Below are 17,482 nucleotides of genomic sequence, written 5' to 3' on the forward strand. Positions count from 1 at the left end.
TCATCACATGTAGAATGTAACTTTTGGTGCATATATTCATCAGAACTTGCCTGGGTCCAGACCTTAGAATCCACCCACTCTACCAAATGTAGTGTAATGAGTTGACAATTCTGTCTGATACTGGGCAACATCAGAATTTGAACTCACTCATCTGTTGTTTTGGTTAATCATCCAGGTGCCCCAGAGATTGAAATCCCTCAGGAGTATCTCAACGAGGTCAAGCACAAGGCTGGTTCCAATGTGGAACTCAAGTTTAACATCACTGCCAAACCTGCTCCCACTATTGAGTGGTTCAAGGATGGAAAAGAGCTGAAGACCAGTGGCCAGCTGTCCTTCAAACACACATTTGAGTCCACCAGTTTGTTCCTGAGGGAAACCACGCGTCTGAACTCTGGAACCTATGAAGTGAAGGTGAAGAACTCCCTGGGATCAACCTGTGGCATTGTCAGACTGCTCATCCAAGGTATTCAAATATTATTTAACAAAAAAACACATGATTAATTTTAAAGCCTGTTATCCTAAATTATAGACCCTGATGCATGTGCATACATCCCTCCCCTTTACAGACAAACCAGGCCCCCCTGCTGGAGAAATTCAGTTTAAGAAGGTGACGGCTGACAACATCACCATCATGTGGTCACCGCCCGCTGATGAGGGTGGCGCCATGGTAACCCATTATATTGTGGAAAAGAGAGAGACCAGCAGGGTCATGTGGTCCATTGTCTCAGAGAAACTGGTTGATTGCATCGTTAACGTGCCCAGACTCATCCAGGGCAATGAGTACATCTTCAGAGTGCGTGGAATCAACAAGTATGGCATCGGAGACCCACTGGAGTCTGAGCCCATCATTGCCAAGAATGCTTTTGGTAAGTAAACAAAATAAACTTTCCGCCAATTGCAACCACTGTTGTTCAATCTGGTGTAGGGCTGACATTCAACGACCATTGAACCCTCTACCATCATAACATTGTGATTTAAAAGTTGTCGCACACACACTACCATACACACAGACAAACCAATTTGGTAAGGCCAGCCAAGATCAAATCTGTATACCACACAGAAAATACACGGAGCAGAGATTGACAATAGCCACAGACACTGGAATTACAAAAAGACAAAAAAATGTTATAATTCCAGTGTCTCTGCTTTAACATAGCATATTGTATTTATTACTTTTTCTTATTTATTACTTATTTGCGGGGATTTACCCAGGGATCAAGTTGAAGCTCAGAATAAAACTTACTTACAGAGGGAACCTAAATTTCAAAAAGGTAGGAGTTGGACCACTACACCTACCAAACGTGAAGCAAAGTGCTACACCTGTCTTAAACAAATAATTCCTAATCATCGTATTGTTATTGTATTGTTAGTGTTTTTTTTCACCATGTCAGGCCCTGCACATTTAACTGAGAATATTTCATGTTAAGAAAAAATATAATAAATGAATTATTAATATTGTAATGACTAGAGGAAACTTTTGGTGATTTATTGTCTCATCCTGGCTGTTAAAATCCTAATTTGGATTTTACAAAATCCAAATTTTACAACACTGCATTTGAAGCAGCCCTAGTTTAGGCTAATTACCTGGCCAGACTTCAGTGACATCAAATAAATAATTACTTTTTCCTGATTAGGTATTTATAGCCATAAAAGACAAATAAAATACTACTATAAATTGAATTAAAAGACTGAAGTTGTTCACAATCGTCCACATTTTATAGGCTAAAACTCAGGATTTCAATTTTACATTCAGAGTTCGATTAACACAGTTTAATAGTCAAGATTTTGCTGTGCAAAAAACCTAAATGAATTATGCAATTATCTTAACAAATTATACAAGATCTTAAATGAAAAAACTAAATTATACAAAAACAACAAAATTCAACATTATTTAAATGGGCCTGGTTAAATTTGACCCCCCGCAATGTTTCACTGTGTACAACCCTGATGTGGTGTAGAATATTAGCAACAAAACTGACTAAGTGTCCATGTATTATTTATTATTATATTTCTTTATTACTGTAACAGGAAAAATAATTCAAGCCCGCAGGAAACAATATGTTGCAAAGCTTCACAGAGAGCGCAAAAGACAGATGAGTTGTAATTTAATCTAACCTGATCATTCTGATTTACAACAGTTCCTCCCAGTGAGCCATCCAAGCCTCAAGTCGCCATGATCACCAAGTCCACCATGACAGTGATCTGGGAAAGACCAGCACTGGATGGAGGTAGTGACATTGACGGCTACTACCTGGAGAAGAGGGAGAAGAAAAGTCTACAGTGGTTCAAGGTTGGTTCTCAGACACCTCTGATGATTTGTAAAAGCTGACAAATTAATGTGTGTGTGTTGAACCATAAAATCCCTCTTTTGTTCAGGTGGTGAAGGGCACTATCAGAGACACCAGACAGAAAGTCACCAACCTTGTAGAGAACAATGAATATCAGTACAGAGTCTGTGCTATCAACAAGGCTGGAGCAGGAAACTACTCTGAAGCCTCTGATCTCTTCAAAGCCTACGACCCTATTGGTATGCTTTAAATAACTACTCAACGCCACTATGACACTATCCTACGAGGAAATCCCTCATAGGATTTAATGACTGAAAATACCTTCTTATGTAACTACTAGTTGCTGACAACTTTTGTGTCCTTTTGTTGTCTCCAGATCTGCCTGGTGAGCCATCCAAACTGCATGTGGTTGACTCCTCAAAGACCTCAATCACCCTCAGCTGGGAGAAGCCCGTCTATGATGGTGGCAGTGAGATCACACACTACATTTTGGACCAGATGAACTCAGAGGAAAGAGAATGGGTGACCATCAACCCGGAGGTCAAAACCTGCGAGTATGTGGTGTCATACCTCAAACCTGGAAATTACTACTTCTTCAGAGTCTTTGCTGTCAACTGCAAGGGCAAAGGAGAAGACATCAAAATGTACCAGCCAGTGCAAGCCAAAGATATCTTGGGTGTGTATTTTTATAAACACCTTCTATGGTAATGTCATATGACATGAGTCTGTGCATATTTGTTTTATGATCAAGATAAAAACATATTGATAATAAAGATGACTTGCATTCATTAGAGCAATAAGTAGCTATGTTGTTTAGCTCCAACTTACCACAATTAAGTATATTATTATTTCTGATGGCTTATAACCATGCCATTATTAATATAATTATTTTCTGCCCTTGTTTGGGTTATACTTCTCTCCAACAGAGGAGGCTGATTTGGACTTGGACGTTCCCATGACGACCCAGTACACAGCCAGGGCTGGCCGTGATGTGGAGGTGTTTATTCCCCTGAAGGGGCGCCCCACACCCAATGTCACCTGGCGCCGTGGCGACCGTAACATAGCCGGTGACAACCGCTACACAATCACCAGTAATGAGCGTGCCACCACTCTCCTCATCCCCAAGGTCACCCGTGATGACTGTGGCAAATACTTGCTGGAGATTGAGAATGGTGTAGGAGAACCCAAGATTATCACAGTTTCCTTGAAGGTTCTAGACAGTCCTTCTACCTGCCAGAAACTCATGATCAAGAATGTGACAAGAGGAAAGTTGACACTCAGTTGGGAGGCTCCTCTCATTGAAGGTGGTTCCCCTGTTACTAAATACATTGTTGAGAAAAAGGCCTCCACCATGAAAGCTTACCAAGTGATTTCTGATGAGTGTGTCAACACAACTTACAAGGTATCAGGCCTGGAGGAGAATGTGGCTTACTTCTTCCGTGTATCTGCTGAAAACGAGTATGGTGTGGGCGACACCTGTGAGACCAGTGAGCCTGTCAGAGCCACGGAGACTCCTGGAGCTGTTAAAAACCTGGTGATGGTTGATTCCACAAAGACCTCTGTTACTCTGCAGTGGACCAGACCTGACCATGATGGTGGCAGCCACATCTCTGACTACATAATTGAAAAGAGAACCACGGAAGAACAAAACTGGACTTTGGGTGCAACATGCAAAAGGTGCAGTTGTGAGGTAACAGGACTCAAGGAGAACACTGAAGTGGAATTCAGAGTGTTCGCCAAGAATGAGAAAGGCAACAGTGACTTCTCTCAGATTGGTCCAATTACAGTGATGGACTTCATCATTCCACCTGAGGCAAGCCTCAGTGACTACCCCAGTGGAGAGCTGGCTGTTCGTATTGGTCAGAACATCCACATTGAGCTGCCCTTCAAAGGTAAACCAAGGCCTGCAATCAGCTGGCTAAAGGACAACTTGCCTTTGAAGGAGAGTGAGAAGATTCGCTTCAGGACCACTGACAACAAGACAGCAGTCACAGTCAGAGGAGCCATGAAGGAGCATGCCGGGCAGTACACCTTGGTTCTGGACAATAGAGTCATCAAGAACTACTTTGACATTAATGTTGTGACTCTGGGAGCCCCCTCTGTGCCTGTTGGTCCCATCCGCTTTGATGAGATTAAAGCCCAGAGTATTATCATCTCCTGGGATGAGCCCAAGGAGAATGGAGGTGGTGAGATCACCTGCTACAGCGTAGAGAAGCGTGAGACCTCCCACGCCAACTGGAAGATGGTCTGCTCCAGTGTTGTCAGGACCACCTTTAAGATTCCCAACCTAGTAATGGGATCAGAGTACCAGTTCAGAGTCCGTGCAGAGAACAAGTACGGAGTCAGTGAAGCACTCAACTCTTCTGACATTGTTGCCCAACACCAGTTCAAACCTCCAGGCTCTCCAGGAAAGCCTGTGGCCTACAACATCACCAGCGATGGTATGACCATCAAGTGGGAGGCTCCAGACTTTGATGGAGGATCTCCCATTCTGGGCTACCATGTAGAAAAGAAGGACAGGAACAGTCTCCTGTGGCAGAAAGTGAACACCATCATCATCTCCAACAGAGAATACAGGATCATTGGTCTTATTGAGGGTCTGGAGTACTCCTTCAGAGTCTATGCTGAGAACAACGCTGGACTTAGCCATGTTAGCGAACAGAGCAAGCATGTTCTCGCTATCTCCCCTGTTGGTGAGTACTCATTCCAAATGCTACATCTGTGTTAAGAACTATATTTGTACTGAAATCAACAGTCCAACATTTTGAGAAATCTTCGTTTGCTGTCAGATGCAAAGATGGATATCAGTGTTATCTCTGCTCATCTTGTATAGAGATGTGTCCAAGATGTGTGTAGCCTGCTCTTTTACTCCTGAGTTACCCCAAGATTTTTACAAACACTATAGATAAATTGCTCCTATCTCTTCTCACCTAGACCCACCTGGCAACCCTGTCTGCATTGATGTGACCAGAGACTCCGTCACCTTAAAATGGGACATCCCCAAGAGGGATGGAGGCAGCAAGATTGTGGCCTATAGCATTGAGAGGCGCCAAGGCAGAGGCAAATGGCTGCGGTGCAATTTCACTGATGTCAGCGAGACCCAGTTTACTGTGACTGGTCTGTCCCCTGGAGACAGATTTGAGTTCAGGGTCATCGCTAGGAATGCTGTGGGCACAGTCAGTCCACCATCTAATTCCTCTGGATACATTATGACTAAGGATGAGAGCAGTACGTATTCTCATGTTGAAAAAATTCTTAAATGATCTGTTGAACATTTTAAGTTTCTCAGATCACTATGATTGTGCTGATTCCTAATATGTTCACTCTCTTTGCATTTCAAGTTGCTCCTGAGATCGAGTGGTCTCCAGACCAGGTCCTCTCCCTGAGGGCCGGAGAGAACGTCAAGCTCAACTGCAAAATAACCGGACGCCCCGTCCCCCAGGTTGTTTGGTACAAGGATGGCAAAGAGATCGACAAGAGGACCATGATTGACATTGAGATTACCACTGGCATTGGCACTAGCAGTGTGTTTATCCGTGATGCTGACAGGAACCACCGCGGTATCTACACGGTTGAGGCAAGGAACAGCTCTGGTGCCACGAAAGCTGATGCCAATGTTAGAGTACAAGGTTAGCAAATCCTGTTGATTATGTTGAAATATTTGCCTCTCAAAATTGATAATACACAATATTTCTGGCAGGTTTTGAATTAATATATTCTATCCCCTGTTTCTCTTCAGATACCCCCGGGCCTGTTGAAGGTCCCATTCGTTTCACCGGCATCACAGCTGAGAAGTGCACCGTGTGGTGGAACCCTCCTGAAAATGATGGCTGTTCTGCCATCACCCACTATGTTGTGGAGAAGAGGGAGACATCCAGGATTTCCTGGGCCATGGTCAACTCCAAGTGCGAAGCCTGCTCTTTCAACGCCACCAACCTTATCAAGGGCAATGAGTACCAGTTCAGAATCTCTGCTGTCAACAAGTTTGGAGTTGGCAAACCCCTGGACTCCATTCCTATCATTGCACAGATGCAATACAGTAAGTAAATAACTTGCTAGGTAGTGACTGACTGACACATTGACCAAACCTTGCAAACTTATCTAATCACCACATCACCCGTTCACCCTCTCCCCAACTCATTGTCAACAGGTCCATTTATTGCACCTGAAAGTTTTAGATTGACAGAAAACTTCCTTCAGTGTAGCTCATTACTCAAAACATGGTTTGTGTAACTAAATGTATTCTCTGCTCCCCTGCTCAGCTGTGCCTGATGCCCCTGGTACCCCCGATGCCACCCATGTGACTGGAAACAGCATCACCCTGTGCTGGACCAGGCCAAGGTCAGATGGAGGCAACGAGATCAAACATTACATCCTGGAGAGAAGAGAGAAGAAGAGTCTGCGCTGGTTGAAGGTTTCTGCTAAGAGGCCCATCACAGAGCTGAGGCACCGTGTCACCAAGCTCACTGAGGGCTATGAGTACGAGTTCCGCGTCATGGCTGAAAATGGTGCTGGTGTTGGACCGGCCAGCAGCACCTCCAGGCTCTTCAAATGCAGAGAGCCAACCAGTTCTCCCAGTGCCCCCTCAATGATCAAGGTAAGTTTATAGGGATGCTGCATACAATCGAGTCAGAAGCATTTATATAAGCTGCTCTTCTAAAACAGTGCAGAGGTTCAACAGAAAAACATATCTCAATGGATTTTCATATTTTTCATATTCTGTTTTTAGGGTGACTCTGAAAAATGATGAAAACAGATTAAAAATAGCCTCTTGGCTAACTCTGGCGCATTTACAGCAATGTTTATTAATATGCACTGTCCCTGTTAAATAAATAAACAAATAAAAAAATAAAATAAAAATGACAAAGACATACTCTATATATTGACATATATATCAGTTATTGAAAACTTATTTTGTGTGAAGAGTTTCAGTACTTACATAAAAAACTTGCTCTATAGCATTGAAAGAATTATTCGCTGTTTTATTAAAGAAGAAACCTCAAAAAAAATTTAAGTAGTAAGAAAAGTCAAGAAAGCAAGAAGCTGTTTTTTAAACTATTCTCTTTTTTATCTCTGTCTATCTATCAGGTGATTGACTCTACCAAATCTTCAATCACCTTGGAATGGACCAAGCCAGTCTTCGATGGTGGCATGGAGATCATTGGCTACAATATTGACATGTGCAAGGCCAGCCTCGAAGAGTGGCACAGAGTTAACAGCCAGATTTGCATCCACAGCAGATACACTGCCAAGGGCCTGGTGCCTGGAGAGCTCTACAAGTTCAGGGTTAGCGCAGTGAATGGATCTGGTGAGGGTGAGGCCTCTGTAATGCCTAATGCTGTCCAGGCTCTGGACAGACTTACATCTCCTGAGATCGACATTGATGCCAACTTCAAGCAGACTCACATCGTGAAGAACGGTGGCACTGTTACCCTCCACATTGCCTTCCGCGGCAAACCAGCTCCTCTTGCCACCTGGACGAAGGTAGACAGTGAGCTACCTGTCATGGCCGACGTCAACACCACAGATTCCTTCTCTACTCTGACCATCGAGAACTGCACACGGTATGAGGCCGGTAAATACACCCTTTCCCTGGAGAACAACAGTGGGCACAAGTCCATCACATTCACCGTCAAAGTGCTGGACACGCCCGGACCTCCAGGAGCCATCACCTTCAAAGATGTTACACGTGGAGCCTTGACAATGATGTGGGATGCACCCACCAATGATGGCGGATCACGAATCCAACACTACATCTTGGACAAACGCGAGGCCAGCCGCCTGGCCTGGCAGGAGGTCAGCATCAAGTGCTCTCGCCAGATGATCAGAATAACTGGTCTGGAAATTGGTATGCCATATCTGTTCAGAGTGATTGCTGTTAACCAGTATGGCCAGGGAGAGCCTCACGAGATGACGGAGCCCATCATTGCCACAGAAGAACCCGCACCACCAAAGAGACTAGATGTTGTCGACACCACCAACTCCACAGCCTCCCTGGTGTGGTTGAAGCCTGAGCATGATGGAGGCAGCCGCATCAGAGGCTACATTGTTGAATTCAGAGCCAAAGGCACCGACTGCTGGATTGTCAGCGGAGAAACCAAGTCTCAAAAGATGGTGGTGGAGGGTCTGATCATGAACACAGAGTACGACTTCAGAGTCAAGGCCAAGAATGATGCTGGAATCAGTGAGCCTCAGGGCACCTTCAGCTCTGTGGTCATCAGGGAGCCTCGCATTGAGCCCACGGCCGACCTCAGCAACATCACCAACCAGCTCATCACCTGCAAGATCTCAAACACCTTCACCATTGATATCCCCATCAGTGGCAGGCCTGCTCCCAAAGTCACCTGGAAGTTGGAGGAGATGAAGCTGAAGGAGAGTGACAGAGTCTCCATCAAGACCACGAAGGAGAGAACCACTCTAGTGGTGAAAGACAGCAAGAGAAGTGACAGCGGCAAGTACTACCTGACCCTGGAGAATGCTGCTGGTGTGAAGACATTCACAGTGAGTGTGGTTGTGGTAGGTAGACCAAGCCCTCCCACTGGCCCTGTGGAAATTTCTGGAGTCTCTTCAGAGTCCTGCACCCTGTCCTGGTCTGAGCCAGCTGATGACGGCGGCACTGACATCACCAACTACATTGTGGAAAAACGAGAGTCTGGCACTGCCTCCTGGCAAGTAGTCAACTCCAGTGTGAAGAGAACCACCATCAAAGTTACCCATCTTACCAAGTATATGGAGTACACCTTCAGAGTGTGTGCTGAAAACAAGTTTGGTGTCAGCAAGTCTATCGAGTCCACTCCTGTTGTCATTGAACATCCGTTTGGTAAGTATGTTCACACACAAACGATTAACAAAAAATAATTAAAGTCTACATAGTCCTGCTTCTATACTTATGGATTATGTCAAAGTTAAATGTGTTTAGTAATTTAAGATGAGGTCAAATTAGGGATACCTATCTCCAATTAATCTCCACAGTTCCTCCAAGTCCTGTGACTCGCCCAGACGTGGTATCCGTGTCCGCTAGCGCCATCAGCATCAAATGGGACGTGCCATATGCCGATGGTGGCAGCAAGGTGACAGGCTACTGGATTGAGAAGAAGGAGAGGAACACGATCCTGTGGGTGAGGGAGAACAAGCTGCCCTGCCTGGAGTGCCACTACAAGGTGTCCAGCCTGATCGAGGGCCTGGAGTACCAGTTCAGAGTGTACGCCATGAACCTCGCTGGACTCAGCAAGGCCAGCGAAGCCTCTAGACCCGTGCTGGCGCTCAACCCTGTTGGTGAGGGAAACATTAATGTTTTCTGAAGTACAAAAATGTATTACATAAATTAATCACTGATAGAGTATTTGTGTGCAGACATCTAATCAACTCAGGTAAAATGTTAAATTAGTTAAAAAATCAGAAAATAACTCAATGAAGCCTTTAAGATTGGGAAAAATATTAAAGTTATAACAATAAACGCCCCCTCCCTGCCCAGATCCTCCTGGTAAACCTGAGGTGACAGACATCACCCGCTCCTCTGTGTCCTTGTGCTGGACTGTGCCTTTCAACGACGGTGGCAGCAAGATTGTCGGTTATGTTGTGGAAAGGAAAGTCTACAGTGCTGATGAGTGGGATGACAACCGCTGGCTGAAGTGCAACTACACCACAATATCAGAGAACTACTTCACCGTCACCAACCTGGGAGAAGGAGACACCTTAGAGTACCGTGTCATCGCCAAGAATGCTGCTGGTGTTCATAGTACACCATCCGAGACCACTGGACCAGTCACATGCAAAGATGAATACAGTGAGTTAAAAAAGTGACGAGGAATTTCGTTTTATTTTTTTAATTTTAATCCAGAACTCACTGAAGAGCTTGAACTTTAAAATTGTTTCTTAAAACTTTATTTTTTATTTGTTTCTTTTATGAAAAAATTATCTAACATCACTCAGATTATTTTAACTATGTTATAAAATATAGCTAAAATATTTACTGCAAGTAAATTTATAATTATAGTTTAATATTTATTATTTATATATATTTATTATTATTGTTATTTATTTTTTGCTGTTGAACATAGAGCTTCCTCACAATAAGCATGTCAGTATATTTTTGTTTCCATTATTTTTCATGTACAACCCCGAATTTATGGAGGTAAAATGGTAAATGTGTCTTTCCTGCTGCAGCTCCTCCCAAAGCAGAATTGGACAGCAAACTGACAACCGAGGTTGTCATTGTCACTGCTGGCTCTGACCTCGTCCTGGATGGTGCTGTGGGTGGTAAACCTGAGCCCACGGTGTACTGGTCGAAGGGTGAGAAGATTCTGGAACTCGGAGAGAAATACTCACTGACCTTCACCGCTACCAGAGCCATGGTTGTCATCAAGAACTGCGACAGATACGACACAGGCAGATACATCCTGACAGTCAAGAATGCCAGCGGAGTCAAGACAGCCTCCGTGAATGTTAAAGTTCTGGGTCAGTAAGCAAGACATGACATCAATGCTGAAACTGTCTTTTCATTACTTCAGAAACTGAGGTTATCATATATCTCTTAGTTGATTGTCTTAACAGAAAAACAAGCATTAACAGAATGATAAAATATTTGTAAGTTACTTAGCAGTGTGTCAGCTGAGTGTCTGAACACTGATCTAAATATTGGTTTCTGTCTCTCAGACACTCCCGGGGCACCGGCTGATAAGATCATGATCAGCAGAGTGACGGAGGAGAAGTGTACGGTGTCCTGGAAGATCCCTCTGGAGGACGGTGGAGACATCGTCTCCCACTACATTGTGGAGCGCCGTGAGACCAGCCGCCTCAACTGGGTCATCATGGAGACCGAGTGCAAGACGCTGTCATGTGTCAGCACCAGGCTGATCAAGAACAACGAGTACATCTTCAGAGTCCGAGGAGTCAACAAGTTTGGACCCGGAGTTCCTCTGGAGTCTGACCCTGTCATTGCCAGAAATGCCTACAGTAAGTTGCAGCCTCCTTTGATTATTACTTTTCATCATGGTGGCACTATTGCAACTGTCTGTCATTTAAAAATGTTTTTGTATGGCTTTACAATTTGTGTAGTGAGTGTAGGAAAAGCCCAGGAGATATTAATTCAGCATAGTGGAAATATGTAGATAAAACTACAAAACTTTCCTAATCTTGGCATGCAGATGACATGTGGCAGGTGACTCTACATCTTCTATTTGTTCATCTTGACATTTTTCCAAATTTTGGATTTATGTACTTACATTTCAAAAATAAGTAGCTAAATAAATGTGTGTGTTTTCAGACTATTTTCTCAAATTTTAATGTTAATTTCAAAAGTTAGATTTTTTGAATTGTACTCTAATACAACAATGTGAATAATTTCTTCTTCCCTTGTACAATTATATATTCTGGATTAGGTCTTGTATTGGGTAAGGTTAAACAAGATGTAGTTTTGTTTCTGTGACTCTGACCTGGCATGGCTCTCTCTCTCAGCATTCCCATCCCAGCCGGGCACACCAGAGGCCACAGCAGTGGGTAAGGAACACGTCATCATTGAGTGGCTGAAGCCCGAGAGCGACGGAGGCAGTGAAATCCAAAACTACATCGTAGACAAACGAGAGAAGAGCAGCACCAGGTTGGAACGACTTCTGAATGACCAAATGGAGAAATTTTTGTTTTCACTTTCTGAAGTAATGATGCTTATTTTCTCTGTTTCACTGTATCCCTTTCTCTCCGTCTCTGTAACAGGTGGACCCGGGTGAATAGGACCTATACCATCTATGACACCCGTCTGAAGATCACAGGTCTGCTGGAGGGAAGTGAATACCAGTTCAGAGTGACGGCTGTCAATAGAGCTGGAGACAGCCAGCCGAGCGACGCCTCACCATACATCGTCTGCAAAGACCCCACATGTAAGATATTTAACCGTTTTCAGGCTTATATTTTGAAAATATGCAATGAGGTAGATATAAGGTTTTAAGGGTCAGGCTTTGTTCAAACCCAAAGCATTTTATTTTAAACTGTAGTGGAGATCCCTAAGTTTCCAAATATATCAGGCTTCATCTTGGCAAAATGATCAATTTATTTGAATGACATTGAACAAGCAGCTACACAATATATCAAAACATATTATATCTTTCCTTCTTTTCCTCCCAGACACCCCAGCTCCTCCATCGATACCTCACATCACAGACACCACTAAGCACAGCATCAGCATGACCTGGACCAGGCCTATGTATGATGGCGGCTCAGATGTCACTGGCTACGTTGTGGATATCCTGGAGGAGGGCACCGAGCAGTGGTACCGAGCCACCTCCAAGGCTCTCAAGACCAACGAGTATGTGGCCGCTGGCCTGACAGCCAATAAGAAGTACCGATTCAGGGTGGCCGCTATCAACAATAATGGGACTGGAGAGTTCAGTGAACCAAGCGCTGAATTCGAGCCGCTGGAGAGAATTGGTGAGTTGACTTTGAGGGATAAAATGTCAGGAGGTTTTCATCCAGGGGAAGTATCTATGTACAGTAATTGCCATAATCCATTTTAGAGTGTTTTAGTGCTGTCATTATCACAATAACCACAAACATACACAAGGGGGAGCTCTTCTTACACTATACAGTGTGGACTGGGCACAGCAGCATGCAGGGAAATACATTTCTCATGGCAGAAAGTGGAAAAAGCAGTACTTAGTCAGCGGAGGCATGAAAATAAACTACAGATGAAACTGTACATTTATTTTGTTGAATAGTTTAATTATCAGGGACAGTTTCATATCAATACCAGCACCACTAAACACTGTAAATGAGTCAGTTAACCTATTATACTAAGTTCATGTAATTTTGTCTATGATCAGATGTTTTAAGTACATTTTACAATTTTACATGATTTCCTATCATTTTCAAAAACAAATGTTTTAAGAAAAATGGTTTTAGTCTTTAAAGTAGTCTTACAGTAATACTATTTTATGATTTAAGATTGAGATAACACTTTTACTATATTTTTATTTGGCACATGCCTACTGCAAGTTTTTGTACTCCAGGACTTGACAAAAACATTATTGTTGATACTTAAATCAATTTACTACATGCTGATTGTACAATGTATCACTTAAAAGCCTATACTTTTTTAGTTTCAGATGGTTTTTTTTTACAGAGATGTGAAATGTTGAGGTTACAATTCATTTTAAGATTTAGATTAAGATGGGAAGTAAATGGTGAACATACTGCATTTGACTCTTTCACTTTGCCATGCCCTCTCAGAAATTCCTGACCTGGAACTGGCTGATGACCTAAAGAAGACTGTGTGTCTGCGTGCTGGAGGAACCCTGCGGCTGTTCGTGTCTGTCACCGGCCGGCCACTACCTGTGGTGACCTGGAGGAAGAAAGGTGTGGAGCTGCAGAGCCGTGGCTATATTGAGACCACCGACAGCTACACCTTGCTGATGGTTGAGAAGGTTGACCGCTACGATTCTGGAAAATACGTTGTGGAGGCAGAGAACCCGTCAGGCAAGAAGACTGCCACCATCCTGGTTAAAGTCTACGGTAGGTCGTCCAAAGTTTCCACAGATACCAAGTATGCTAAGCTGAATTATTGTTTTATTTCTGCTTTTCCTTGTCCAGACACACCAGTTTTGCAGTTCTGGTAACTTTTTTTTCAGAAACTTGCAAACAAAATAATTTCTTCTCTTCCTCCATTCATCTCCTACAGACACTCCTGGTCCTCCAGGTTCTGTGAAGGTGAAAGACTACACCAAGGAGTCTGTTGTCATCACCTGGGATGTCCCAAGTGTTGATGGTGGTGCTCATGTCAGCAACTACATCGTAGAGAAGCGTGAAGCCAACATGAAGTCATACAAAACTGTCACAACTGAGTGCAGGAAGACTCTGTTCAGGATCACTGGTCTGGAGGAGGGCATGCACTACTTCTTCAGAGTCCTGCCAGAGAACATTTACGGTGTTGGCGAGCCCTGTGAGACATCTGAGGCCGTGCTGGTGTGCGAGGTGCCATCAGTGCCAATGAACCTTCGGATCGTTGATGTCACCAAGTCCTCAGTCACACTGCACTGGGAAAAACCATTGTACGATGGCGGCAGTAGGCTTAATGGCTATGTCATAGAGGCCTGCAAGGTGGGTACAGACAGGTGGAGCACCGTGGCCACTGTCAAGGCCTCTGTTTCCCAGCACACTATCGAGTCCTTGGCAGAGAAAGACCAGTACCTGTTCAGGATCCGAGCCACCAACAGCAGGGGAGCCAGTGAGCCCATGGACACCGTCACTCCTGTCACCATTCAGGAGATCACAGGTAAGACAGCATTAAAAGACTCATACACAGATATATAATGATTTCACAATTGTTCACTTGACATCTCAACATCACCTTTTTCCTGTTTATGCCAGTGATGCCCAAGATCGACATTACCAGCATCCCTCAGAAGATCATCCATGTGCACCGTGGCAAACCCATCGACCTCAACATCCCCATCAAGGCTCGACCACAGCCTGTCTGCTCTTGGTTCTTTGGTGGCGTCAAGCTGAAAGACAGCTTGGACCGCATCAAGATTGACAGCAATGGCAAATACACCCATCTTGTTATCCGTGAGACCACCATCAATGACACAGGAGACTACACGCTGGAGGTGAAGAACGCAATTGGCACAGCAACCGAGGTCATCAAAGTCATCATTCTCGGTAAGGAGACTTTCTACACATGATAATTATGTACAGGTGTTGTTAATTAGACTGGCAATTGTACTTTATAAGATCCAGAGAAAAACATTTTCCATCAAAAACAATGACTTCTATGAACATTTTATACAATTTGTTTGCATTGATGCACAGATGTAGCTGATTGCAGATTTATGCAAAAAGATTTAGAGATTCCAACTGCCTGCTTTTGTTCATCCAGACAAACCAGGTATCCCAGTCGGTCCAATGAGGATCGACGAGGTTGACGGCGTGTCTGTGACAACCAGCTGGGAACCTCCAGAGAAGGATGGAGGTGCCAACATCGGCGGTTATGTGGTGGAACAGCGCGATGCCCACCACCCCGGCTGGACCATCATCTCAGAGTCAGTGACACGGCCCTGCTTCAAGTTCACCAGACTCACAGAGGGAACCGAGTATGTGTTCCGCGTTGCTGCCATGAACCGCTTTGGTGTCGGTGGCTTCCTGCAGTCCGAGGTGGTGGAGTGCAAGAGTGCCAAGAGTGAGTTTTTTTCTTATTAAACCATCTTGTCTTAGCGTTTTCTTCCTGTTCCCAAAAACATACTAGCAACCACCTATTAACACCCTAGTAACCACCTTGAATACTATAGCAACCATCTAGGAACACTTTTGCAGCCACCCCAAACATGCTTACAGCCTAGCACCTACCTTAGCAACCACATAACTATCTTTAAATCCTTGGAACCACCTAGTCCAATCAACCATTGATTCATCTCATCCCATTCTCATCATCATCTCGGTTTAGTCGTCAAAAAAAAGGTCAATGAACATATTTAGTCATAGTTTTCCTTAACGAAATTAACATTAACTTACACTTTGAATCCTTGCTTTGAAAAGTTAGCTATTTTTAGCCTCGTATTTGTAATTACAAAAAAGAGATATGATCCTTGATGTAATGTACATTCTCTTTTTCCCTTATCCCTTCTTCTGCATCTGTATCATAAACCGTAATCAACGCTGAACTGTCATGAAACAGAAATAGAGGTGGTCTTTAGAGAAAAAGATTTATATTTATTGTGTATCTCCAACAATCCAAAAACACTATCCCTTGTATTAATTTATGGAGACAATACTAATATTCTGCTATCTTGTCTGGTAATTTTGTACTCCTGTACATTGTCTGTGATTAATATATTATTTGATCTGTGGTTTCCCCGTGTAGCCATCCCTGGACCTCCAAGCAGGCCAGAGGTGATTGACGTCACCCACGAAGGCATGACCCTGACCTGGCAGCCACCCGAGGACAACGGTGGCTCCACTATTTCCGGCTACATCATCGAGCGTAAGGAGGCTCGTTCTGACAGGTGGCTGAAGATCAACAAGAACCCCGTCACCATGACCAGGTACCGCTCCTCTGGCCTGATTGAGGGCCTGGAGTATGAATACCGCATCACTGCCATCAACTCCAGGGGAGACGGCAAACCTAGTGAGAGCTCTGCCATCACTGTCGCCATGGATCCCATCGGTATGTGACGCAAAACACAACCTATATTCAAATAAATATTTTTTTATTTTTGAAATGTTAGTATAGGAGTACAAATAAAACATATCTGTATATATGTGTGTATATATATATATATATATATATTTGTTTTTTTAATGTATTTTATACACTAATATTACCAGTCTGGGTCAGTATATTCACAAGATGCCTCTCTGTGTTGTTGAACAGAGCCTCCAGGTCCTCCAGTTCAACCCAAAGTCACAGACAGCACCAGGACTTCGGTGTCTCTGGCCTGGCTGCCTCCTGAGGAGGAAGGTGGCTCGATCATCACTGGTTACCTGATCGAGATGCAGAAGGTGGATCAAGTGGAGTGGACCCTGTGTAATACTACACCCACCAAGATGTGCGAGTACACCCTCACACACATGCCCCAGGGCGCTGAGTACAAGTTCAGAGTCATCGCTTGCAATGCTGGCGGTGCTGGAGAGCCAGCTGAGATTCCTGGAGTGGTTAAAGTCCAGGAGATGCTCGGTAGGAGAACACATTTCAATTTTTTACATACAGTGACATACACATCATACTTTTACTTATTGAATCTAAATCCAATCAGTTTGTGATAATATGGGATAATCTAACTAAACCAAATCCATACCGTCTCCTCATCAGATTATCCTGATTACGAGCTTGATCCTAAGTACGAAGATGGCTACGTGGTGCGGCAAGGTGGAGTCATCTGCCTGTCTGTGCCAATCAAGGGTAAACCCATTCCTACATGTAAGTGGACCAAGGATGGCCATGACATCTCCCACCGGGCCATGATCGCCACCCATGATGACATCACTGAGCTGGTCATCAAAGAGGCACACAAAGATGACACTGGTACCTACGACCTGGTGCTGGAGAACAAATGTGGCAGGAAGGCCGTCTACATCAAGGTGAGCGGCTCCTGACAGTTTTTGTTGACACATAACCTCAGTCAGATAAAAATGTACGTTAGTATCAATTAACTTACATTTGATGAATAAATGTGGATATTATTTCTGACCTCCTGTGTGCCGCTTCACTC

The 17,482-nt window shown here is 43.9% G+C and overlaps 1 protein-coding gene across 1 annotated transcript in view; it reads left to right on the forward strand.

Annotated features, from left to right (window-relative positions):
* ttn.2 (titin, tandem duplicate 2) overlaps window positions 1-17,482 on the forward strand; it is a 253,622-nt gene that overhangs the window by 224,489 nt on the left and 11,651 nt on the right. Inside the window, exons 219-243 of the mRNA XM_044365366.1 lie at window positions 176-463; window positions 567-866; window positions 2,139-2,290; window positions 2,377-2,527; window positions 2,665-2,964; window positions 3,215-4,981; window positions 5,223-5,516; window positions 5,630-5,917; window positions 6,028-6,327; window positions 6,551-6,885; window positions 7,377-9,108; window positions 9,261-9,563; window positions 9,763-10,074; window positions 10,455-10,745; window positions 10,944-11,243; window positions 11,745-11,886; window positions 12,000-12,163; window positions 12,408-12,710; window positions 13,509-13,790; window positions 13,957-14,550; window positions 14,646-14,936; window positions 15,154-15,453; window positions 16,135-16,437; window positions 16,645-16,947; window positions 17,083-17,351. Of these exons, the coding sequence (XP_044221301.1) occupies window positions 176-463; window positions 567-866; window positions 2,139-2,290; window positions 2,377-2,527; window positions 2,665-2,964; window positions 3,215-4,981; window positions 5,223-5,516; window positions 5,630-5,917; window positions 6,028-6,327; window positions 6,551-6,885; window positions 7,377-9,108; window positions 9,261-9,563; window positions 9,763-10,074; window positions 10,455-10,745; window positions 10,944-11,243; window positions 11,745-11,886; window positions 12,000-12,163; window positions 12,408-12,710; window positions 13,509-13,790; window positions 13,957-14,550; window positions 14,646-14,936; window positions 15,154-15,453; window positions 16,135-16,437; window positions 16,645-16,947; window positions 17,083-17,351 (10,064 nt within the window). The remainder of the gene's footprint in view (window positions 1-175; window positions 464-566; window positions 867-2,138; window positions 2,291-2,376; window positions 2,528-2,664; window positions 2,965-3,214; window positions 4,982-5,222; window positions 5,517-5,629; window positions 5,918-6,027; window positions 6,328-6,550; window positions 6,886-7,376; window positions 9,109-9,260; window positions 9,564-9,762; window positions 10,075-10,454; window positions 10,746-10,943; window positions 11,244-11,744; window positions 11,887-11,999; window positions 12,164-12,407; window positions 12,711-13,508; window positions 13,791-13,956; window positions 14,551-14,645; window positions 14,937-15,153; window positions 15,454-16,134; window positions 16,438-16,644; window positions 16,948-17,082; window positions 17,352-17,482) is intronic.

Source organism: Thunnus albacares, chromosome 11 (genome assembly GCF_914725855.1).
Source record: "Thunnus albacares chromosome 11, fThuAlb1.1, whole genome shotgun sequence".
In the NCBI taxonomy this organism is placed as follows: domain Eukaryota; kingdom Metazoa; phylum Chordata; class Actinopteri; order Scombriformes; family Scombridae; genus Thunnus; species Thunnus albacares.